At 37.3% G+C, this 22569-nt stretch overlaps 1 protein-coding gene across 39 annotated transcripts in view; it reads right to left on the bottom strand.

Moving 5' to 3' along the window:
* Positions 1-22569, bottom strand: part of ABI3BP (ABI family member 3 binding protein) — a 162489-nt gene that overhangs the window by 65758 nt on the left and 74162 nt on the right. For 20 of the 39 annotated variants that reach the window (XM_054187833.1, XM_054187933.1, XM_054187915.1 and 17 more), the window contains 16 exons: positions 22455-22520; positions 21997-22062; positions 20265-20339; positions 18384-18458; positions 16428-16493; positions 15822-15896; positions 10684-10749; positions 10167-10229; positions 9031-9096; positions 8573-8638; positions 6828-6902; positions 4683-4757; positions 3756-3830; positions 3124-3198; positions 1793-1858; positions 460-540 (listed from right to left, as the gene is read on the bottom strand). In XM_054187833.1, coding sequence (XP_054043808.1) covers positions 460-540; positions 1793-1858; positions 3124-3198; positions 3756-3830; positions 4683-4757; positions 6828-6902; positions 8573-8638; positions 9031-9096; positions 10167-10229; positions 10684-10749; positions 15822-15896; positions 16428-16493; positions 18384-18458; positions 20265-20339; positions 21997-22062; positions 22455-22520 — 1131 coding nt within the window. The remainder of the gene's footprint in view (positions 1-459; positions 541-1792; positions 1859-3123; positions 3199-3755; positions 3831-4682; positions 4758-6827; positions 6903-8572; positions 8639-9030; positions 9097-10166; positions 10230-10683; positions 10750-15821; positions 15897-16427; positions 16494-18383; positions 18459-20264; positions 20340-21996; positions 22063-22454; positions 22521-22569) is intronic. The other 19 variants (XM_054188039.1, XM_054188057.1, XM_054188065.1 and 16 more) reach the window with 12 other exon arrangements.

Below are 22569 nucleotides of genomic sequence, written 5' to 3'. Positions count from 1 at the left end.
CATCTTAAAATATGCCTTTACTAAGTTCCAGAGCAGAATTTCACTCATTTCCACAGTTTCAGGTAAGTCTTGATGCATTAATGATCACTGAATCAATATAAATCCTATGGTTCTAGGTAAGATATAACCATTAGCAAAGCATGAAAATTTGCATTTTTCTGGAGCCTGTGCTGAACTAAGTTGTAAAACTCGTTATTTTGAAATGAAAGTCAGGAAAACAATTTGTTTCAATGCCAGGCCATGCGACTTGGTGATTTGGGATACAAAAGTTAAAAGTTTTCTTGCTTTGCTTCAAATTTTTTTGGTTTCATACACAATAATATTCCTTAAAGAGCACAGCTCCCCTCAGTGCCCATTCTTCTGATGATTAAGTACTGAGCTTCACACAGAATAAATTTAAACAAAGTATACTACTTAAGTGACACATTATAAAAAAGGTTTGCTATGGAAGTTAGTTACCAGGTTTAGTTCGTGGCTTTTTGGGTCTGGCAGATGGTCTAGCTTTAGGTGCAGAAGGTATGAGTTTTGCTTCTTTAGGAGCTGAAAGAAATATACTGGATTATAAGATTATCCTTTCCACTGTATCACATAAAAAAATCACATTCTTCAAGCCTGAAATGAAACATTGAATGGCTACTGGGAACAAAAGCAAATGGCAAAATCAGATTTGCTAAGAAGGCTTCTCAAACATCTTCCTAAGACTTCACTACCCCAGCAAAATCCTTGCTTGTTCTTCACTGTAAAAGTCAGTAAATAAATTTAAAATATGTAATTGTAGCTTACAATCACATCAAAACATTCCTCACTTTAAGTTAGCGGATTCATTTTTGCAAGATACCTAAGAGTAAAATAATAATGCTGTTTATCCTTTTGAACTCCAGGCCAATTTTAAGACATCAAAACACATATGTAGACAAAATATTCTAAAATGTCCTCTGTTTTCAACACTGTAAAGAAATTACTGGTACAGAGCTGGAAAAACATGGAATCAATAATAAAAAAGGGAATTACTTCATAACTGTAGTCATTGAATTCTCTTAATAAAATAGAAGTAGCATCATCTAAGTGGTAAAAATTAAGAGCAAAAAAGAAAACCTTTTTTTCCCCTGAACATGCATGGGTTGAAACTGTAATTAGCTAAATAGGACTGTTAATTTGACATCAGATAAAGCTTAAGGTGAGTTTCAGGTAGTATAGTCAGTAATTTTGATCATTTTTATAAAGCTGTGCTATGAGACTGCTTTCCAAGAAAAAGTTTCATAGCTACAGACACAGTAGAAAAGCATATGACATTTATAGAAAGAACAGAGTAGAATGAGACATATGAAGTGACTGAGAAGTGTTTTTCAAGCCAATGTGACATTCAGAAGGACTCATAAAAGCAAAGTAGAATTAACACATCCACCCAGTGCCACAGGAATCCTTCATTAAGAGTTCTAGGATTAACGTCCACAATATTAGCCTTGAACTTGACCTTTCAGCAGTATTTCCAACAGGTTTCTGATGATTTTCTGAGGGTAAAGTGCATTGGTGTAAAAAAACTCCCAATAAAATGGAAGATAATTCTCATTCCCAAAATTCTACTGTACTATAGACTAGTAAAACTATATGAAAATATATCAAATTTATTAAGTTTAGGAAAACATATTTCTGTATGCTTAATTCCTATCTTTTTTCCTCTCTCAGTGAAATGGATTCAATATAATAATAGCTATGAGATAAAGTAACAGAGTACAAACTGTGGTGTGAACTGCAAAGCGGAGTGACCAACAGCTACGGAAACGTGTGTTACCTAGTGTTGCTTTTGGTTGTTCAACAGTCTGAGAAGTTTTAGGCTCCAAAAGTGGTGGTTTAGGGGCTAGAAGAGAAAAATTCAGATGTAATAGAACAGATCAGTAAATGTATCAGCAGTAAGCCAAAAGCATTATCATTCCAGTAGTTCAGGGGGTTTGTTTGTTTGTTTTAAGTAGACTAGATAAGCATGCCACTAAGTCCTACTCTTAAGCGTAACACCCTACATTCCTTTTAGTTTTGCTTCCTATGAAACTACAACACTGTACGCTCATGGCGATATGTGAGGGTCTATTTCTAAGGCTCCTTCCCCATATTTATGTTCTCAGGACATTTTTAATTCATTGTTTGATTCAATCAACAAACACGTGTCTTTGATGCTACAGGAAAATAGTGAGAAAGGACAGATGAAGGCTTTGACTGAAGAAAAGACTGCAGTCCATAACAAATACCAGAGAAACAATACCAAAGAGGAAATTTCTAAACAACAAAATCTTGCTGAAAATCTTAAATCAGAGCCTGCAGCTGATTGTAAGAAAGACACGTATAAGACACCAAAGGCAACCCCTGCTTTTTACTGACCTGTCTGTTATAAGATACAAGAACAGAAACATTTTAGGGCTCTAGTAATGCACACTATAATATTTATTGGTCCGGTACCTAAATTACTAAAGAAGGTAAATTCATCTCCCTTAAGAAAATGAGTACAGAGATCTGTTTTTTTATCAAAAAGCAGAAAAGAAAAAAAGACAAGACACGATGATAATGTTCCCATGGACAAAGAATGAATCTCACATGTATATGAAAGTTTCCCCTTCTATTTTGAGAAAGCTCTCCTACTTCCACTACAATGGCAATCCTTTCCCCTGAGTTCCCTGTGGGAGGACATATTGATCACAAGTAGTACTTTACTTTCAATCAACAAACTGTTGTGACTAGCAAAGATGCCATCTTTGCTATAGTATTTCTGTGTGAAAGTGGGAGATAGGGACTGGCAAAAGAGATTATAGAAATAATAATCATATATATTGTGCCTACAAGTGATATAAAAAAAACCTGTGCCATCTAGAAGTTTTTTCCCTTCTAGTTCTTTAAAAAGATTGCAAAACTAGAGAACTTGTCTATATTTTTATCACTGAATCCAAATGCGTAAAACTGATAAGCTTATCTCATTCCTTTCGTTAGGCAACATCAAATAACTGATTTCAGAATACTGAGTTAGTCAAGATGCTCATGTATTGCATAGCTCCCGTTCTTTTTTTGGAAGTTTTGCTTAGAAATTTTTAGTGAACATATGTCTCTGCATACCGACTTATAAAAATGCACAATTACCAGGTTTCACATGCTGTACTTCTGGGGTAGCAGATGGTTTCAGTTTAGAAGGAATAAGTGGTATTTCTTTTGGAGCTGAAAGAAAGAGCTCAGTTTGCAATCAAAAATAGTTTAACAAGAGTTTCCCACAACAAACAGCACATGCCACAAGTTTATATTGAAGAAAAGACAGCTTAGTATGGAATATCAAAGCCATCTGATGAAATCAGAGTTTAAAGTGTGGAATGGAGATGATATTGAAATGCTGTGCCTAGATCAGAAATAGATGTCTCCAAAACAATTAAAATTTCCACTATGAAAGCTCCACATATCAGAGACAAAGACAACACATACGTGTGCATGAGAGTGGAAGAGATAGACAGAACACTCTAATAAAAGGATGATGGAGTTTTTCATGCAAGAGGCAAGTTTTACTTCCCTGAAGACGGTAAAATCATCCTGAGCTATGTTCTCATACAGAGATATATGAAGAAGAATCAGTCTAATGACAATGGAAGAACAAGACTGTATAACCAGGAAAAAGAATAGTGATTATGCATGGGAAATGATATGCTGGAAGAAATGCATTCATATGGGATGAAGTGCTCAAGACAAACACAGAGTTTTTCACTAGGTGAAAACAACAACATTACCTAATGTTACCCTTGGCCATTGAAAAGGATGAGAAGTTTTAGATGTGAAAGATTCCAGAATGGATTCACTTGTTGCTGTTGGAAGAAATGGTGAGAGTCATAAGAGAGCAAAGAGCTAATGGTAGAAACTCTTCCTTCATAAGCAAAAACAAATTTGTTTTTACAAGAACAACAAATATTTCACTAATGCTTGGACACTTATCAGTTTAGTATGCATTAGAGAGAAATTCAGTCTTTTGAACTGCACAAAGCTTCAGTGACTATAAATCATTGCATTTGTGATGTGCAGAAATTCTGGAAGTTCATTTCCTCCTGCCTTCATTGCAACTGGTCTGGATCTCAACCACTGCCAACTAAGATTTTAAGTTGAGCATTTGAACGTTTTGAGTTTTGGTCCGTTACTTAAGGAAAATGGTATGGTGTAAAATGTCGGAATTTAATGAAGAAGACACGTTGAACAATCAGTTAGTCAGATATTAAAACCATATAAAATTTGGAGTAGAAAGCTGATGACTGATCCAACTATGGTTTCAGCCCAAAAGCATCGTCTTGACTGTTAACCAATTTTGTGCCATTAAGGATATACTGTGCTTAGTATTTTTAATATGGCAACAGCAGTAGAATGCAGGCTACAGTATACATCAGAGTATTTTCATCACCATGACTGGACAATAAATACTGTTTTCTCCATTATCTACATGACGTATTTTTCAAAATACCGAAGGAGAATCACAAGACTGAGAGTTGCATTTTAAGTGTGATAAAGGACCAATTTCAACCATTAACAGCAATCTAAATTAAAAATTCAGGTGTTAGGGTCTAATCCAAATGTCCTCTGAAAGTGAAGATTACCAGTGTACACACTTCAGTGAGTTTTAGAGCATGGTTTGAGCTACTGAATTAAGAACTAGGTAGAGATTATTGTACCTGGTTCAGCATCTGCTATTTCAGGTTTACTAGGTGTCACAGGGCTTGAAAGAACAGGCTGAATACCACTGAAAGCTATAAAAAAAAAAAAGGTCACAGTATCCATGATTATTAAGTCTACACATAGCTTTTTTTTTTTAGAAGAACAAACAAAAAATTTTACAGGTTATAACATACCTAATTTGCAATGCAGAGGTCCACCCACAATAACATGCCTTACTTTGACAATGGAGCAGAGTGGGAGCTGAAGCTAGTAGTTAAAATGAAAACCGAAACTGAAGTGTCAGCCAACCAATATTGCTGTAGACAGCACGGTCCATGTAGTTTAAAGCAACTCAGAAAATATAAAGATAAAAGAACTTCTAACACTATGGTTATAAGCATAAAGCATGCCAAAAAAGGCAGAAAAAATATAATCTACAAAACTAAAATACACTGCAAATATATTTCTGTAAAAAACATTTTCTTAACCTCTTCAGAGCTTTGTTTTCTGTCAAGATATTGTTGGTGAATTTTAATGTCGTATAATCTGTGTGCATATATGCACATATAAAACAAAGGTAAAAAACTAAAAAAAAATAATCACTGAACAGTAAGAAGTAGTAAGAAAGAAATTTACTATGCTGGAATAAAAAATACAGAATATATAAATGTGTGTATCCATCTATCTGAGAGCATAACAATTGAACTTGACAGAGAAAAACAAGTAATTTCAAGATTCTTATTAAGCTGTAGGCACTATTATTATTGTTCCAAGCTTACTTTATTTAGGTATATCTCAAAATAGCTCTAGTAGTTTTTTCAGAGACAAATGTAAGATCAGAAACACTATTAGGTGAGTTTCTCAGCAGTAAGCACAAGTTGTTTTGGCTCATGTGAAAAAGGGTACTTTGTCTACATTGATGATCATGACTCAAGTGGAAGACAAGTATTGCAGATGACCAAAATATCTGGGATGAACAGGATTTCCAAAATTGCTATCAAAACACCCAAAGTGGTTTAACTAAAAAGCTAATGCGTTACTGTTTCTCATAGTTGTTGTTAGCACATGAGGTGTTCTGGAAAGTGGAGGCATAGATTTTTCCAGGTCAGCTGAACTTGTAACTGCAGAAAAACGTAAATAACCCTGACAGACAGATTCATATTGGTGCAGAAATGGCGGGGCGTGGGGTGGGTGGAATCAGAAAAAGTAAGATTGCTTCGCATTACTTTGCAAGATGCCAATACCACTATAATACAGTTTCACAAGATTTCCAGCTTGAAAAGAAATTAACAAAAGCTCAAAGTTTTGAAAAGTCACACGCATCTAAAACACGCACCCTGACAGAGACTGCAGTCCCCCCAAAAGCAGACTTATCAACAGGAGTCAATTGATCTGTACACATGAAAGATCAAGAAACCTGTGCTTTTGACTTGACCTGCATCTGCAGAGACCTACACAATTAAAATACATGCTAACATTAATTTCTACAACCAGGCATTTCTATTGCCAAAGCTTTGCTTGTTTCAGTTTAACAGATGCCAGCTTATAGGTTTTAATACACTACACATTATGTAATTTTTAATTTAAAATAAATTGTGAATTTTATATAATTGGCGTAACATGAATTAACACTACTTTTGTGACATACTGAAGAGCCAGAAGGTGAGGCAGAAAATTCAAAACAACACTGTTGAAATATTGGCTGTCAGCTTTAGGATAATTTTCTTTCTCGTCTCTCACACATTCGTACCTTTGCTATGAATACAAATTTAATCTTGGATAGCTATGACCCCAGTAAGAAAAGTTCCAATATAACAAAACTCGAAAAAAATGCTTAGGAATGGAGAAAACTGAAAAAAAAATCACCCAGGGTAAAAATCTCACAATCAAGAATATATCTTCGTAACTGATAATGACTCTATCTAGCTAGTGATTCTTATATCCGACAGATAATAACCACCCAAACCAATATTGATTCCTGTGGGTTTTTTATTTGATCCTATGCCACAGAATATCATCACGTGGTTATAGAGCCTACCAAACAGTGCAAACAAAATTCCGTTTCAGACAACACCAAGCAATCAGAGGAAACAGCCTGTAACTATAACATCGACACAAAAAAAAAATATCCTAAGCAGGCAAGTATCATAAACACAATTTACCAGTCTCGATTTTTGATATTTCTGCAGATGCAGATGTTTGGGACGGGAAAGTAATATGATGAGAGTCCAGTGAAGCTGGAAAACAAAACAAAACAAAAAAAAGTTTTTGGCATCATCTGAACCTATAGACTGAGCAGGTTTCAACCCATTGCTTAGGAACTAGAGACTTCAGACACGAATAAATCTCAAATGCACATGGAATGGATTTTCAAATGTGAATGTGTGAAGTTGCACTGGTGATGCAAATGATTAAGACGACGTGGCAAGAACTATGAAGAAATGTTCAAAGACATCAGAAAATATGATGGAAAAAAAAGAAAAAAGAACAGATAAAAATTAACGAAAAAAAGTGGTGAAAGGCAAAGAAACATTTGCTTTTGCCTTGCAGAACAAGATGTGACATACAGAAACTCAGTTTGAAAACACTATTTAAAAACAGAAGTGACAGAGGGGAGATGTAGAATTTCTGATAAACAGAAACATTTCCTCACAAAAGAGAAGGCAGAAGGATCCTGAAAGAATTAATACAGGCAAGAATTGCAGCATCAATGGAAAAGACACTGATGTACGTGACACTCAGCTGACAAAAATAGAAGATTTCTCCAGTGCCACAAACACACACTTCAGAATCAGTTTCTATCACTTATACTGAGACACCAACAAACATGATGACCACATCTGGGAACCTACAATTCAACTGCATCTCAATGGGAAGGATATGTTAATACGGTTCGTTACACTTCTAATTTGCACGTGACTTCAGGTCTGTAGGCTTACCAGCCTGCTCACATAATGCTTTCGTTACTTCATGGGCCAAAAAATACTGCCAGGCTACAGGACTGGTCTTGTATACCTCCCAGTGTGAAAGAAGCTATCGGCGTGAGCATCTCCACCCATTGTGGTTAAGTATCCTATCCAATGTCTTGAGTACGTACGGCTTTTCACTTACAGCAGTTTCATCTCTACACTTTTGCTTCACCCCAAAGTAGGCCCAAGAGAAATAACAGTTCAGCTAAACGCACCACAACATCTCTTGGGACATTTCCTGTCTTGCATTGTTACCAGAACTGCAAGAAATGTCATTACCAAATTAGGCTGGCAGCACAGCCAGGTGCCAAAGGCTGCCGGTGTTTTGAAACTTGAAGAAACACGCTGTGATTCACCCGGAGCTGAAAAGAGGCATCGTTCTTAAAACCCTAACGTGACCTCAAAAGCAGCTGTAGAGCAAAGCATTCCCAGTTCCAGGTAACGACAATGCAAAGGTGTGGGCAGATGACAACCGGCCACCTTCAAAGCCAGCGGTGAAGAAACCAATAGCTGCACCCTTGGACAAGGAAACCCTGGTGGGCAGCTGCACTGCAGTGCTGTCCTCTTCTCCCAGCACAGACGGAATGTGCCTCTTAAGAACGCTGTCGTATTTGAATGTGTCAGAGAAAGAAAGACTGCTACCAAAACACAAAGAAGCTGGGGAATGGCATGTGAAGGCAAGGTGCGATATTATGTTCTCTGCACAAGCTGTCCCTCAGTCCCTGCCAAAAATGCTCATCAGCAATGGAAAAAGCACGGGATCAAACCAGAGAAATGCAGACCAAGAGTGGCGAGTGCTTCGGCAAGCCAAGCTGCACCAACAAGTCTTCATACTCTCCATGGAAGGTGACAAGGATGCCAGGTGGTTGGGAAGAGAAGCGCGATGGGGAGCCAGAGAGAAAGAGGAAAATGGAAAAAGAAGGGGGTTTGCTAGTTACCCATCACGGTTTGCTGGGTTGCCGGGGAAGAAGGGGTGGTGGACTTCGGCCTCGGTCTTCGAGTAGCTAAGATCAAACACAAAAACCACCTTCAGGTCCTCAGACAGGCTGCCGTCACATGGGTGGTATCAAGACAGTGCTATAAACAAGGAGACATGGCCCTGCTTGCGGCAGGCTTCCATGTCACAGCATCGCTCCCCGTAGCAGCATGATGCTATCTTTCAAGTGGCGTAGGTAGCCCAAGGTAGCAGAGTAAACCTAGAAGTGGAACCCCAAAAAACGGCAGCAGAAAGCTTGCAAATGGAGCAAGTCCTAACACGGAGCCATAAGGGACCCATTGCATTTGTGGACTCGCTTTTCAGCACATCAAAACATCCCAACAGGCTCATCGCTGCAGAGGAACGCGCTGCCTAAGTGATCAACATACAAAGGGAATTGCTGGTAAAATTGCTATTTACCCATCACAGTCCTTGTGGTTTCTGCTGAAGCAGATGAGGTGGATTCCAGGTCCGGTCTCTGGCTTGCTGCGGTCAGACATGGAAATGATCTTGAGACATCCACACAGACTTGCCACGGCAGTACAAGCAGCACCGGCTCACAACACCCCGAATGTCTGCGTTTAAGGCAATACATCCCTTCTCCTGGCAACATCTCATGACTCAGTCACCAAATCAGCAGTCAGCCGTCTTGCTGCATTTGCAACTAACACAATACTGTTAGAAACTCAGTAGCTAAATGGCTCGCCATCAGCAGAAAAATGGCTAGATGTCTACTTCACAAAACCACTCCTTACATTTTGCTGAAGGATGCCCAAAAACAGTCATTGCAGACTGAACATGGGAGCCAAGAGAGTCATCTTTTGTATTCGCAATTCAAGATGACAGGTGGTGGGTACCTCTCAAAAGCAAGCAACCCAAATACTAAATATTTTCTTACTGCAGCATGAAGGAATAAATTGGACATTATCCTATCAGTATTTATAGTCATAACTCCACCTCTCCTTGGAAGTTCAATAATTTTTCCAAAAGGTATTTTCTTACTATTATTATTATTATTATTGTTTTTACTAAGAACGACTGTATAAGGCCTCACCATTCCCACAAAAGGCCTCACCATTCCCCATAACATCTGAAAATCCACATTCTTCCCTTAGGTTATTCTCCAAGCCAATGAGTAACATACCTCTTCATCAAGCTTGAACTTCAGTGCTCAGGTTAGTGAAACGAAAGAGGAGAAAATAACTGATTTCCTCTAAGGAATCTATGAGACAGCTATACATCAATGGCAAGACTAAGGGGAAGTAAAATTGTATTTCTGCCATATTGGAATATTTCATTCTAGAAAGAATTTTAAAAATAAAAACTGCATTTAGAGATACACATTGCGTGACAAATGCATTTTGCCAGCTGCCCCTACAAAAAGTGATTTTTCAAGTTATGTAAAAAAGCATCAGTCCAAACATCAGAATCATGTTGTTAGTTTGGCAAGTGTTTTTGCAAGCCAAAGTGCATTAAGAAACATAGGTATTGCTCAAAGTAGATGAAAATTATGTCAAGTGATGGCAGGGGAAAAGAAAAAATGAAAATATATTTACCCTCCACTGTTCCTTGGCTTGCAAAGTAAGGAGAAGTAGATTTCAGCTTTGGTCTCTGAGTAACTAAGATTAAAAAAAAGGCAGAAAACTGCCTTCAGGTATTACAGATGAACAGCATTTTTCAAAGCAGTGTCAGTACAGAGTTTAAATGAATGAAGCCCATATTACATTCAGCTTTTTAACATAAATATTGGCATTCACAAGAGTATTATTCCATTTTTTAATCAAGGCGGCCCTCCTGAGTAAATGTAGAGTACAAACAGATAACCTTTTAGTGAACTAGGCCTACAGAGCAGAAAATTATGAAGAGGGATTGAGAAGCTTAACAATTAAGTATCTCTTGTTAACATTTATATAAGTGACTGACCACAGTCATTTATATACTGACTGACACAGTTGGCATTGCCACTAACAGGAAAAAAATAAATCAAAAGGTTTTGACTAAATTTTAAAATAATGCTTTTCATATTTAAGTATTGACAAAAATGATAGAAATTATGGTGGAATTACTGTTTACCCATCACTGTCCTCGTGGTTTCCAGAGAAGGAAAAGATGAGGGCTCCAGGACTGGTCTTGGGAGAGCTAAGATCAGAGATGGAAACTATCTTGAGATGTTATGGCAGTCTCTCTCTGTGTATGAAAGCATCACTTTAATCGCATCCAAATAAATCAGTATTTAAATTGTGGTTTCTCAGGTATAATCTTCCTACCAAATAAATCATACATGAATTTTTTTGTCACTCTGTATCACCAAAAAACTGTAATCACCACTTAAACCCTGCTCCTAGTAGGCAATAATGGCAGTCGTGGTGTTTCAGAGCTGCCTTTTAACTGCAACAAATAACAGATCGCAAAATCGACTTTCTAGCATCAAAGAAACATTTTCAAACTCTGAATTGGGAACTAGTCAATGAAAATATAGACAGAACTTCACCCCGCATCAAAGATACTGTCAACTTTTGGATATGATCACCTCATATTTAATCTGAAAAACAGTTAACTAGCTCTGATTACTATATTCTTCACCACCCTTAAAAATCGAACTTTGGGGTGAAAATGATATATGCCTGGGAAGAAAGGAAACAATAGCTTCTCTGCAGAAAAATGTATACAGTTGAACTTAAGGATTTCCATCAGGAGTTGAGCCAAGTACTAGAAGAAAACCAACTTGCGCTTTCTTAACCGAAATCTGTAAGAATCTCTAATGGAACCACATCTCCTTAATACACAGGAGCAGGTTTTCATCCCAGAGAGGTAGGAAGTACTTCAAACAGACAGAATCTCATATCCATACTGTTAGACAAGTATGAGCTAAAAGAAGAGCCACATTTATTTTCCAGAAATTAGTGAACAGATATGCAAATGACAACAGTGAGATGCAAAGATTATGATAAAAATCCCTTTACTTGTATAAGAATATATATTACTGAAAAAAAGAGAGTTTCTGATAAAAGCATAGAGCAAATTCTTAACACAAGCAGAAGATAGGTCAGATAATAGATACCTCAGAAAATGGAATCAAAATTTTGAAACTGCCATCCCAATTCCAAGAACACGTTATAGGAAGATGGGAACAGCAGAAATTTGGTGGACCAACACAGAAAAAATTTCGAACATGGAACTCTAGTTCTGAAAGAACTCTCTTAGACTCCTCCAGACTAAGCAAACAAAATCCTTGGAAAATGCAATAAAAGTTCGTAGACTTGATTGAACAGGGGATGGATTGAAAGAGTTTCAGAAATTTCTCCCTTTTAATGATCTATTTGACTAAATGCTTCTCTGTGACTCTGGGCTATTTACTGTCCTCTCCATCTTCATTTTGTTTGCTGAAAAATGGGAATAACAAGAGCTCCACAAATATGTTTTCTAAATCACCTAGCCAATGTTTGCACCTTTACTAGCACTGAGTTAAAGAACTGTTAAACACAGCAGTGTACAGGGGAATGCTACAGAATAGTTGCAAATATCTGTAGAGGTCTGCAGTAGAAAACAAGGTTCAGAGTATACCGAAAAAAAGAAAAGGAGAGTTCCTGTGTTCAGCATTAAATTTTTCCTATGGAGAAAGAAAAGTATTAAAGAAACTGGCTTGATTCTTTAGGATACATGCAGAAGGCCGACAAACCTTTAATCTCCCCAAAAAACCCATATATTTCTTTTTTCTCCTAAACATATCTGAGCTACTGAGTCTTGAGCTACTTAAAAAAACCCCTGAACTTGGTGTGCAATGCCCACTGTGCTCTTTCATCTCCCTGATACAAATATTGTCACTACAGTATAGTGACATAGTATTTCTCTTCATGAGAAATATACTTGAATATTCTGCACAACTGCAGTGTTTACAACTTTAACAACTTTTTAACTCTTTTAAAACCACAAGTGAACATGAACAGGCAAAAGAAAATAAATCTACAAAGAGAATTTCCTACACACCTCACACACCGCCCAATATTGTAACTGACCAGGAAGACATCTTGAATACCAATAAGCACAAAACTTCACTATAGTAATAACAAAGTAAATATACTATAAAAAGCAGTATATCTTCAAGTAATATAGAAGTTATCTGTATCAGGATACTCTGCATATAATGGAGAAGTTAAACTTTGATTACCAGCCTCACAGTATTTCACAGGCACGGAAGTGTCCAGGACATTATAGTATAAAATTCTATTACATAAAGTTATATAATTGGTCAATGTCAATTACGGGTAACAGCAACAATCAGTACTGCAAAAGTGAACTAAGAGTTAAAAAAATCATAATCCAGCATTGTAAACATCATAAACATTGCCTTAAACAAAAGTAGTACCCGATGTAGAATTTTTATCCTGCAGTTCTTATCCCCAAAGTAAAGAAAATTAAACCAACACTTCACCAAAAGCACATGCAGAACTCTTCTGATAATTCCTCACTGTCAAGAATACTCAGTTTGCAAGAAATGCCATTACCAGATTGGATTGATGGTATTTCCGGGACTCCAGATGCTTTAGACATGAATTGTGAAACTATCTGTGTTTCATTAAGAGCTGAAAAGAAAATCTGGATTTAAAATGCTGAGGAATCTCACTGTTGCTGGGATAGCACGACACACTACCCAGCACAAGTTGTGTTGTTCAAGATGATGTAACTGCAAACGCAAGCAAGATAATGAATGCTTAAAAGTCCTCTCTGTATTATTTGAATAAAGAGAAAGATATGCAGCCCAATATGGTGACAACAGGATCCAATAGCTGATGTGTGGCAGAACTCCTAAGAATCTTCTTGTTTTACACTTTCTGGAGTTTAAATTACACCAACAGAAAAATTAAATTGTTACAAGTTGGTATAAAAGACCAGTCCCTTAGTACTTTGTACCAAAAAATCCTTTCTAGCTGCTGATCAAGAACCGATTGACGCAAACCAGTTCTTTAACAGGCTTCCCATTTAGACTTAGAAGCAAACGTGTTCACAGCAGAAAAAAGGAAGCAAGTGGAAATGAGATAAAAACTAAAATGGAATTCCACATTGTTTACCCATCACTGTTTGTCTAGTTTCCAAAAAGGATGAGATGTAAACTTGAGAACTAGTCCCTATGTAGCTAAATCAAATGCGAAAGTCATCTTGAAGTAGTCAGTTTCTGCACAAGTGATAACATTGTGGTTTTAAAGGAAAAAAGTAAGTCTAGATTTAAAGTATTGTTCATTACCTGAATAACCATGTTAGTTTTTTGGGTTGTGTAGCTCTGTAGAGCACAATAAATGTGAAGTCATTAATCAGTCTTCAAGAAATGAGGAAGAGTTCAAACAGGCTTGAAGAATCTTGGCAAGTAAACATTTGCTAAAAACGACTAATAAAAAAGTGACCAACTAAGCAATAGGGTTTTAAGAAAGATCATTAATATCACTAAGAGCCCCACTCCAGAGGAAATAACATATAAGCAAGTATTTCACTGCAGTCCTCACTGTATGGTTGGATTTCCCCACCTCCCTTTAGTTGAAAGATCCTTCTGTTCACTCTCTTTTCGCCCCTTCCTCCCCTTCTCAACACACCCACACAAAACTAAAAACCAGAATTCATTAGATTATTCCAAGGAAGTCCTTTAAATACAAACAACTGTACATGCTAATGGTCCCCATCTCATATCAAGCCTATGCCTAGAATATGTTAATTAAACATTATTATCATATTGCATCACATTTTTAACTCTCCTTCAAATGTGGGACTTATCTTTGCATGATATGTTTATGTTGAATTCCAGACTAGATCAGAGATGATTTTCTCCATTCTCCCAAAAACTGTAAGTGTTGGGAAATTGGTCTGAAGTGTGTAGTACAACTTTCTTTATAGGCAAAGCATGCAAAATAAGGAATTGAACTTGGATGTATTATTATATCAATATATAGAAACAATCACTGAAACGTTCTGGTAAGGCACTTGCTTGTAAGTTATTGCTCAGTTTGGAAGATGCATTAATAATAAATACTGATTAATACATTTTAAGAATAAATGCATAAAACTTAGCTCATCTCCATTTCTTGATTTTAAGAATGTTTAGTTGGAATCTGCAAGCTTTGCCATTAACCTGCAATTACAGGCAGCTGGATAGCTACTAAAAGTTTCCTGTCAAATACTCATTTAGTCCACTTTTTACTGCAAGGGAGTTATGGCAACAACTTGAAACAGACTTTGGATGGAATCACCATTACTGAAAGGAAACAAAACATATTTTTATGCAGGGACAGTAAAACAAGCAGAACCTCAAGCATTGATAAAACTGTATTTCTTCAGTGTCATTTTGAAAGACATTGGTAAGTTTTAGCTTATTTTCTGAACACCGGAAGTAGAAGAATCCTAAAGAATAAATGTTGGCAAGGAAGAGCAGGAAAACTTTATTATACATTTATAAGTGTAAGTAATTTAAATGTCAAGAAAATACCATCATCCAACCAGTTTAATTTTACTGGAGTCTGGTATAACAGGTTTCAAGGGTGTTCAAAAGAATCACATCTGCCATAGAGGCACCAGCTCAAGATCAATTTGATGCAAATACTTTCTTTAATTACAGCATTGTGCAGTTTAGTTTAAAAAGTTGTACTCAAGCAGTACAGCAATACATGTGAAAAGTGTGCTTTTATTTCTATTAGCCTTGGACCTATGCTGTCTCACTTACAGGCAGCCAAGTATCTAACTTAAATAACTGCTTTAAATATATTAAAATGAAGGTTCTGAAGGTCCATTCACCACACTTTTGAAGCCTACATATTCATTGCTATTGATCCTGTTATTTCTATAGGACTTACTCAACACTTTCAGCCATTAGAACAGTTTAATTCCGGGATTTAAATAAAACTTATATCAGGTTTCACTCTTACCGTCTGTAGTACTGCAACTTAAAAAGAGAACACTACTGTATGTAATAAGACATACCAAAGCCTGTTATCATCACGCACAGCAATACAGACTTGTAAATATATTAGGAACGTAAACCAAAATTTGAAGAGAGTATTTACTGTTTTAGAGCATCATACAAAAGTTTGTCTGGTATTTGAGAGAGCAAATTAATTATGACAGTTCTGTAGTTATTCTGATTCACGTTAACCTTAACTAACAACATATCAAAAGTCTGATGAAATCACTGCGAGAATTTCTATTTAAATCACATTTTCAAGTATTACCAGGTACAGCTGATGGCATTTCTTGGCTGACAGATGTTTCAAATCTTGAAGAAATGTGCTGCTTTTCATCAAAAGCTGAAAGAAAATCTGGAGTTAAAATGAGAACTGACTTCAGAGCCACAGTATTGCGACAGCAGCTGTTGGGTGGTTCAAGACAACACTGATGTGAGATCAAGCAAGATGGAAGCAGCTTTAAAGATCAGCTGTGAAATGAGGTGTTAAATAAACACTGAAGCTGGTGTGAAATAAAGTAGGGTCAATTCTGGTGTCTCATGCTAGGTAGAATTCTTCTCACTGGCCTTTTTTTTAAAATACCTATTCTTTGACAGAAAATTGCAACTACCAGAAGAAAATTGAAGGCAATGTATGCCGGCAGAGGTAGTTCTGTAGGATATTTAGTCAGTGTAGTAAATTATACTTCAGCATTGATTACACAGAAATGACTGAGTTGAGGACAGCGGGGGGGGGGGGGAAGGAAGAAAGAAAAAAACCCCTAGCATCAAGTAGACTTCAAAACAATTTGTCTGAATGAATCTTAGCACTGTCAACAGCCAATGGAAGTGATGGCAAGGAATGGAAAAGCTGATGGAATTATACGCTATTTACCTATCACACTCCCTCTGGTTTCCATGGAGGGTTGAGATGTGAATTTCAGGTCTGGTCCCTGGGTAGCTAAGATCAAATATGAAAACAATCTTGAAATGATGAGTGAGATCAGTCTTTAGATAAGGGAATCTCTGGCCCTTTATTAGCAGGTCAAAAAGGTCTACATTTATTTTAGATTTCTTGTATACAAACTTTTAATTGATATTTGTGGTAGCCTACTCCATTGTTTGTCTTGGTTTTGGTTTTTTTTTTGATACATAACATCTAATTTTGAGGCATTTACTACAAGGCCAGCTGTCTGCATCTGATTCTATTCTATTTTTGCATAAAATTCTATTATTAAAATATTTCTATTCTATGTCTGCATAAAATTCTATCCAATAGCAACAGCTGACAGCAAACCCCTTATCCTCTACACTTTAGTTTGGATGTTCCAGATAAGTCTTTTAAATAAGGAGCTGCAAATACCTAATATTATTTTGATACAGCATGTCTTCACTTTAGAAATTAGGCATAAAGTTATCAGTCATGGCTAAATTCAACCTAAAAACATCACTTTATGCACACAAGCCGGAAAATGTATACATCTGGCATGGAAAAAAGCCTGTAGATGACCTCTTTGGGCAAAGACATAGAGTAAATTTATAGCTGAAGTTACAGAAGCATTGCTTTGTTTGCACACAAAAGCTCACTACTAAACATCAAATTTAGAAACTTTATCATTTAGTTTATAAACACACCTGTTGCAATGTGGGATACACATTAAATCCAGCTAGCCTGCATTTTTCAAAGTCATGTGGGAATGGTTCACTGCATAACAAAAGCATGTGGTATCAACTTAAAGCAGTATCTCAGAATCAGTGAAAGACAGCATAACTGAGGCTGGAAGGGGCACCCAGTATGCCAGATGCTGAAAAAAATTCCATCAAATGAACATTCACAGTGCAAACAACTTGAAACAGCATGAAGTTGTACAAAATTTTCAGCTTCAGAAAGAAAGAAGCCATTTCATTCACAGAGAGACAGGAAAATTGTCAGAATCATGAATATTAACCTAACAACACTATATATATGTTCTGTAAAACAAGAACTGTTGAGAGGCTTTAGAATTTATCCTAAAACCTGAAATAAAAGAGGCTGAAGAGTAAGTTTTCACAACCAGATGCCAGTAAAAGAAAATATATTGGTGCTTGTCTGAGAAAGTATGTTATTAGACATTAAGAAAACATCATAATAATTTACCCAGTTCCACTTTATTTGAGTTAAATATAACAGGTTGCAAAGGTATTTGAAAAGTTACTGTAAAAAACCCAAACCAAATAAATGCCACATTCAGCCACATACCTGCCACATACCTGTCTAATCACTTTTTATCACAATAAACATTTCTGTAATCATAATTTTGAAGCAAAAAATTTTAGGGAAGTTACACTGCAGAAACAGAGTATCATGAGTGACAAAAGTACCATTGCTTATTTATATATTTGTTTATAATAACTATCTACTGGTGGCTGCTGGTAGTTATACTGATTTCAGGGAATTTCTTGGTATGGCACTTTCGCAAAATCAGGACAGCTGAATCAGGGCAGGGCTAAATATTGATGTAAATTATAGTATGATGAAATTCATGTTCAACCAAAGTACAAATAAACAACGATAATCTGAGTCATCTCCGTCCTTAAAACTTCCAGAAAAATCATAATTTGTGTGCAATATGAAATTACAAAGAGAAAAATATATAACTGTAATACTCCACTATTCTGTGTCATGATAATCCTAAAAGCCTACTATTTCAACATTGTGATCCCAAAACCAGCAATATACCACCTTCTTCCTGTAAAAATATTAACCCCAAGGTAAAGAAGTGTAAATTAACAATACGACTAAAAGTATAAGGACATTTCTTGTGAGAATTCCTAACACTAGTAAAGCTACATTTTCAAGAAATGTCATTACCATATTTTGTTGATGGCATTTCTGGAATAGCAAACATTGTGGATCCTGAAGAAATAATCTGTGTTTCATCAGCAGCTGAAAAGAGAATCCGAGTTTTAAAACTTGCAGTGACATCAAAGCCCCTAAAATACCACAATACCTAGCTGTCAGAAGCTGTTCTGTAAAAGGGAAAAATGATACAAATAAAAATGAAGACAGTAAATGGCCTGAGAGTCAGCTGTAGGATAACTACCAGAAGAACAACCAAGCTGATGCCTCCTATGGTATGGATACAACCTGAGTCCGATCAGAGTGGTATTCTCATATCTATTACACTTCCAAGACACGGAATTTGTATCTCTTTGAAGAGTTTAGGTAGAGAAAATTTCTAATAAGAACTAAACCTACATAAAACTGCTTACAGTAATTTATATGCTCCTCAGTTATTCAGTCTGAGCAGAATGCTTTCTATTTGCTAATAAAAAAGAAATAGTTGACATTAAAGTATTGCACAAGAAACCTGAGAGACACATTTTATTTAAGGATAATGACTCCTGGTCTTACTACAGCCCAGGGCAGTGACAAGAAAGTAGAAACTATAATGCAAGTATGTGCTATTTACCTATTGCTATACATCTGGTTACAAGGTAAGAAAGAGATGTTGATCAAAGCTCCTCTGTGGGAAGCTAACAAAACAGCTAACAAAAGGGAAAAAGTCTTGAGATACAGAGGCAGACAGTCTTCACAGAGGTAGCATCAAAACACTTTCCTGAACATAGTCAACAAATTCATATTTTGCCCAGGGATTGGATTTTCCCCACAACTACCACAAAGTTACTTTGATATAAACAGGATTACTGAGAAAGACCATCCTTCGATGAAAAATGGCTTAAAAACACCTTTATGTTTTAATGACAATATTTCAATGAAAACACAAATGCAAAAAAAATCAGGTTCTTTCAGATCACTAAGACAGTGATTTCCAATAGAAAAATTATGCAGCCAGCATGAAAGAAACGTGGTCTATGTCTGTGGGCAGTGGTATCTGAAAAGCTGAAGAGTAGGTGCTCTTGATTTTAAGAACACTCATGACTGACTGAAATCGAAGAACAAGTAATAAGAAATCTAAGTAGCCTGATTCTTTACATCAAGAGAGAATGCTGTGGTAGTTCTGAGAGAACGTGCCACAGGAAGCAGTAATGTCACACATGACTAGCTGCTAAAAGCCTAATGAAGATAATTTGATTTGACTGAAATGACCTTGGATAAAACAGAGTTCTCAGCTTTAAAGGGAAACAAAAATATTGCATTCACGCAGAGGCAGGATAACTGTCGGTACCACCCATGGAGTATTAACACAGCTGCATCATGTTTGTGTTCAGTATGAATTCTGCGATAAAAGCTAAGACTTTTCTAAATTTATCTGTGAGGAGAAACTAAAAGAACTCTGACCAAAGTTTAACAAATAAGACAAGGGAAAACATGTATGGTGTATGTATGTTGTAATAAGCTAATCTCCAGACGATGTTCATGATCATTTACCCAATTCCACTTCACTGCTAAAGACAAAACATTCCCTCCTCAAAGGATATAGTGACAACTCAAAATTCATCAAAGCTCAACAATTTCCTCTCATCTACTGAATTCTGACCAACTCTCCCCCCGACCACCCTTCAGTAATACGATACTATGCTGAAATAGACAGATCATATCAGGATCGCCCATGTGAGGCTACAACTGCTGGACACTGGCAATTATTACAAATAACATGAAGCCTTAATGAACAAATGAAAGACCACTGCAGGCAACATTAAAAAGACAGGACAAATAACAAACACTGGAATAGTATTACTAAAATATCAAGAGAGATCAAGGATTGGAAATAAAACAAAAGCCATTTACCAGTCTCTCGCTCTGACATTTTTGCAGATGTAGATTTTTGGGGAGTGGAAGTAACATGAAGAAAGTCATGTGAGGCTGGAAAAAAAATTGTGGCTTATTATTTAAAAGATACATGAACCATCACACCATGGCATCATCGTCAACAATGGACTTGATGGTTTAGCGTTCAAATACTAAGGAAATGAAGAAACAAAAAAATCCATTCTGCAAAATAAGCAAAATTTTAAAAAGAAAGAGGATATTATGCAAAGATGTATAAAAACACATAATGATGATGCAAAAAATGAAATGGAACGTCACAAGTAGAATGAAAAAAACTTCCATGAGGTTAGTAAGAATGTAAGACTGAAAAACCACAAGAACACTGGGCAAAGGGAGGCAAAGAGAAAGGAAATGTATGACACAATGATACTGAAACAAATCCAGTTAAAAAAATTGGCAAAAAATTAAAGATCATAATAAGGGATCCCAACAACACCAGAAAGGGAAAGAGAAAGTAATATCCTTAGCTGAGTCTTAGCCCAGCCAAATTTATATCTGATACAAGTATCTGATTTCTCCAGAGTGAAAACAAGAAATCTAAGAAAAGTCCTTTAAATAACGCAAACCAAAAAATGTAACTTCCCTGGAAAAGACCCTATGTTCGTGACATACCTCAGCTGATATGAAAGCAAGACTGCCTCAGTCATATTGCCACAATAACATTGCAAGATACGGTTCATTACACTTCTAATTTGCACGTGACTTCAGGTCTGTAGGCTTACCAGCCTGCTCACATAATGCTTTCGTTACTTCATGGGCCAAAAAATACTGCCAGGCTACAGGACTGGTCTTGTATACCTCCCAGTGTGAAAGAAGCTATCGGCGTGAGCATCTCCACCCATTGTGGTTAAGTATCCTATCCAATGTCTTGAGTACGTACGGCTTTTCACTTACAGCAGTTTCATCTCTACACTTTTGCTTCACCCCAAAGTAGGCCCAAGAGAAATAACAGTTCAGCTAAACGCACCACAACATCTCTTGGGACATTTCCTGTCTTGCATTGTTACCAGAACTGCAAGAAATGTCATTACCAAATTAGGCTGGCAGCACAGCCAGGTGCCAAAGGCTGCCGGTGTTTTGAAACTTGAAGAAACACGCTGTGATTCACCCGGAGCTGAAAAGAGGCATCGTTCTTAAAACCCTAACGTGACCTCAAAAGCAGCTGTAGAGCAAAGCATTCCCAGTTCCAGGTAACGACAATGCAAAGGTGTGGGCAGATGACAACCGGCCACCTTCAAAGCCAGCGGTGAAGCAACCAATAGCTGCACCCTTGGACAAGGAAACCCTGGTGGGCAGCTGCACTGCAGTGCTGTCCTCTTCTCCCAGCACAGACGGAATGTGCCTCTTAAGAACGCTGTCGTATTTGAATGTGTCAGAGAAAGAAAGACTGCTACCAAAACACAAAGAAGCTGGGGAATGGCATGTGAAGGCAAGGTGCGATATTATGTTCTCTGCACAAGCTGTCCCTCAGTCCCTGCCAAAAATGCTCATCAGCAATGGAAAAAGCATGGGATCAAACCAGAGAAATGCAGACCAAGAGTGGCGAGTGCTTCGGCAAGCCAAGCTGCACCAACAAGTCTTCATACTCTCCATGGAAGGTGACAAGGATGCCAGGTGGTTGGGAAGAGAAGCGTGATGGGGAGCCAGAGAGAAAGAGGAAAATGGAAAAAGAAGGGGGTTTGCTAGTTACCCATCACGGTTTGCTGGGTTGCCGGGGAAGAAGGGGTGGTGGACTTCGGCCTCGGTCTTCGAGTAGCTAAGATCAAACACAAAAACCACCTTCAGGTCCTCAGACAGGCTGCCGTCACATGGGTGGTATCAAGACAGAGCTATAAACAAGGAGACATGGCCCTGCTTGCGGCAGGCTTCCATGTCACAGCATCGCTCCCCGTAGCAGCATGATGCTATCTTTCAAGTGGCGTAGGTAGCCCAAGGTAGCAGAGTAAACCTAGAAGTGGAACCCCAAAAAACGGCAGCAGAAAGCTTGCAAATGGAGCAAGTCCTAACACGGAGCCATAAGGGACCCATTGCATTTGTGGACTCACTTTTCAGCACATCAAAACATCCCAACAGGCTCATCGCTGCAGAGGAACGCGCTGCCTAAGTGATCAACATACAGAGGGAATTGCTGGTAAAATTGCTATTTACCCATCACAGTCCTTGTGGTTTCTGCTGAAGCAGATGAGCTGGATTCCAGGTCCGGTCTCTGGCTTGCTGCGGTCAGACATGGAAATGATCTTGAGACATCCACACAGACTTGCCA

This window comes from Rissa tridactyla, chromosome 1 (assembly GCF_028500815.1).
Source record: "Rissa tridactyla isolate bRisTri1 chromosome 1, bRisTri1.patW.cur.20221130, whole genome shotgun sequence".
NCBI lineage: Eukaryota > Metazoa > Chordata > Aves > Charadriiformes > Laridae > Rissa > Rissa tridactyla.
This window is presented reverse-complemented; position numbering and strand designations above follow the sequence as displayed.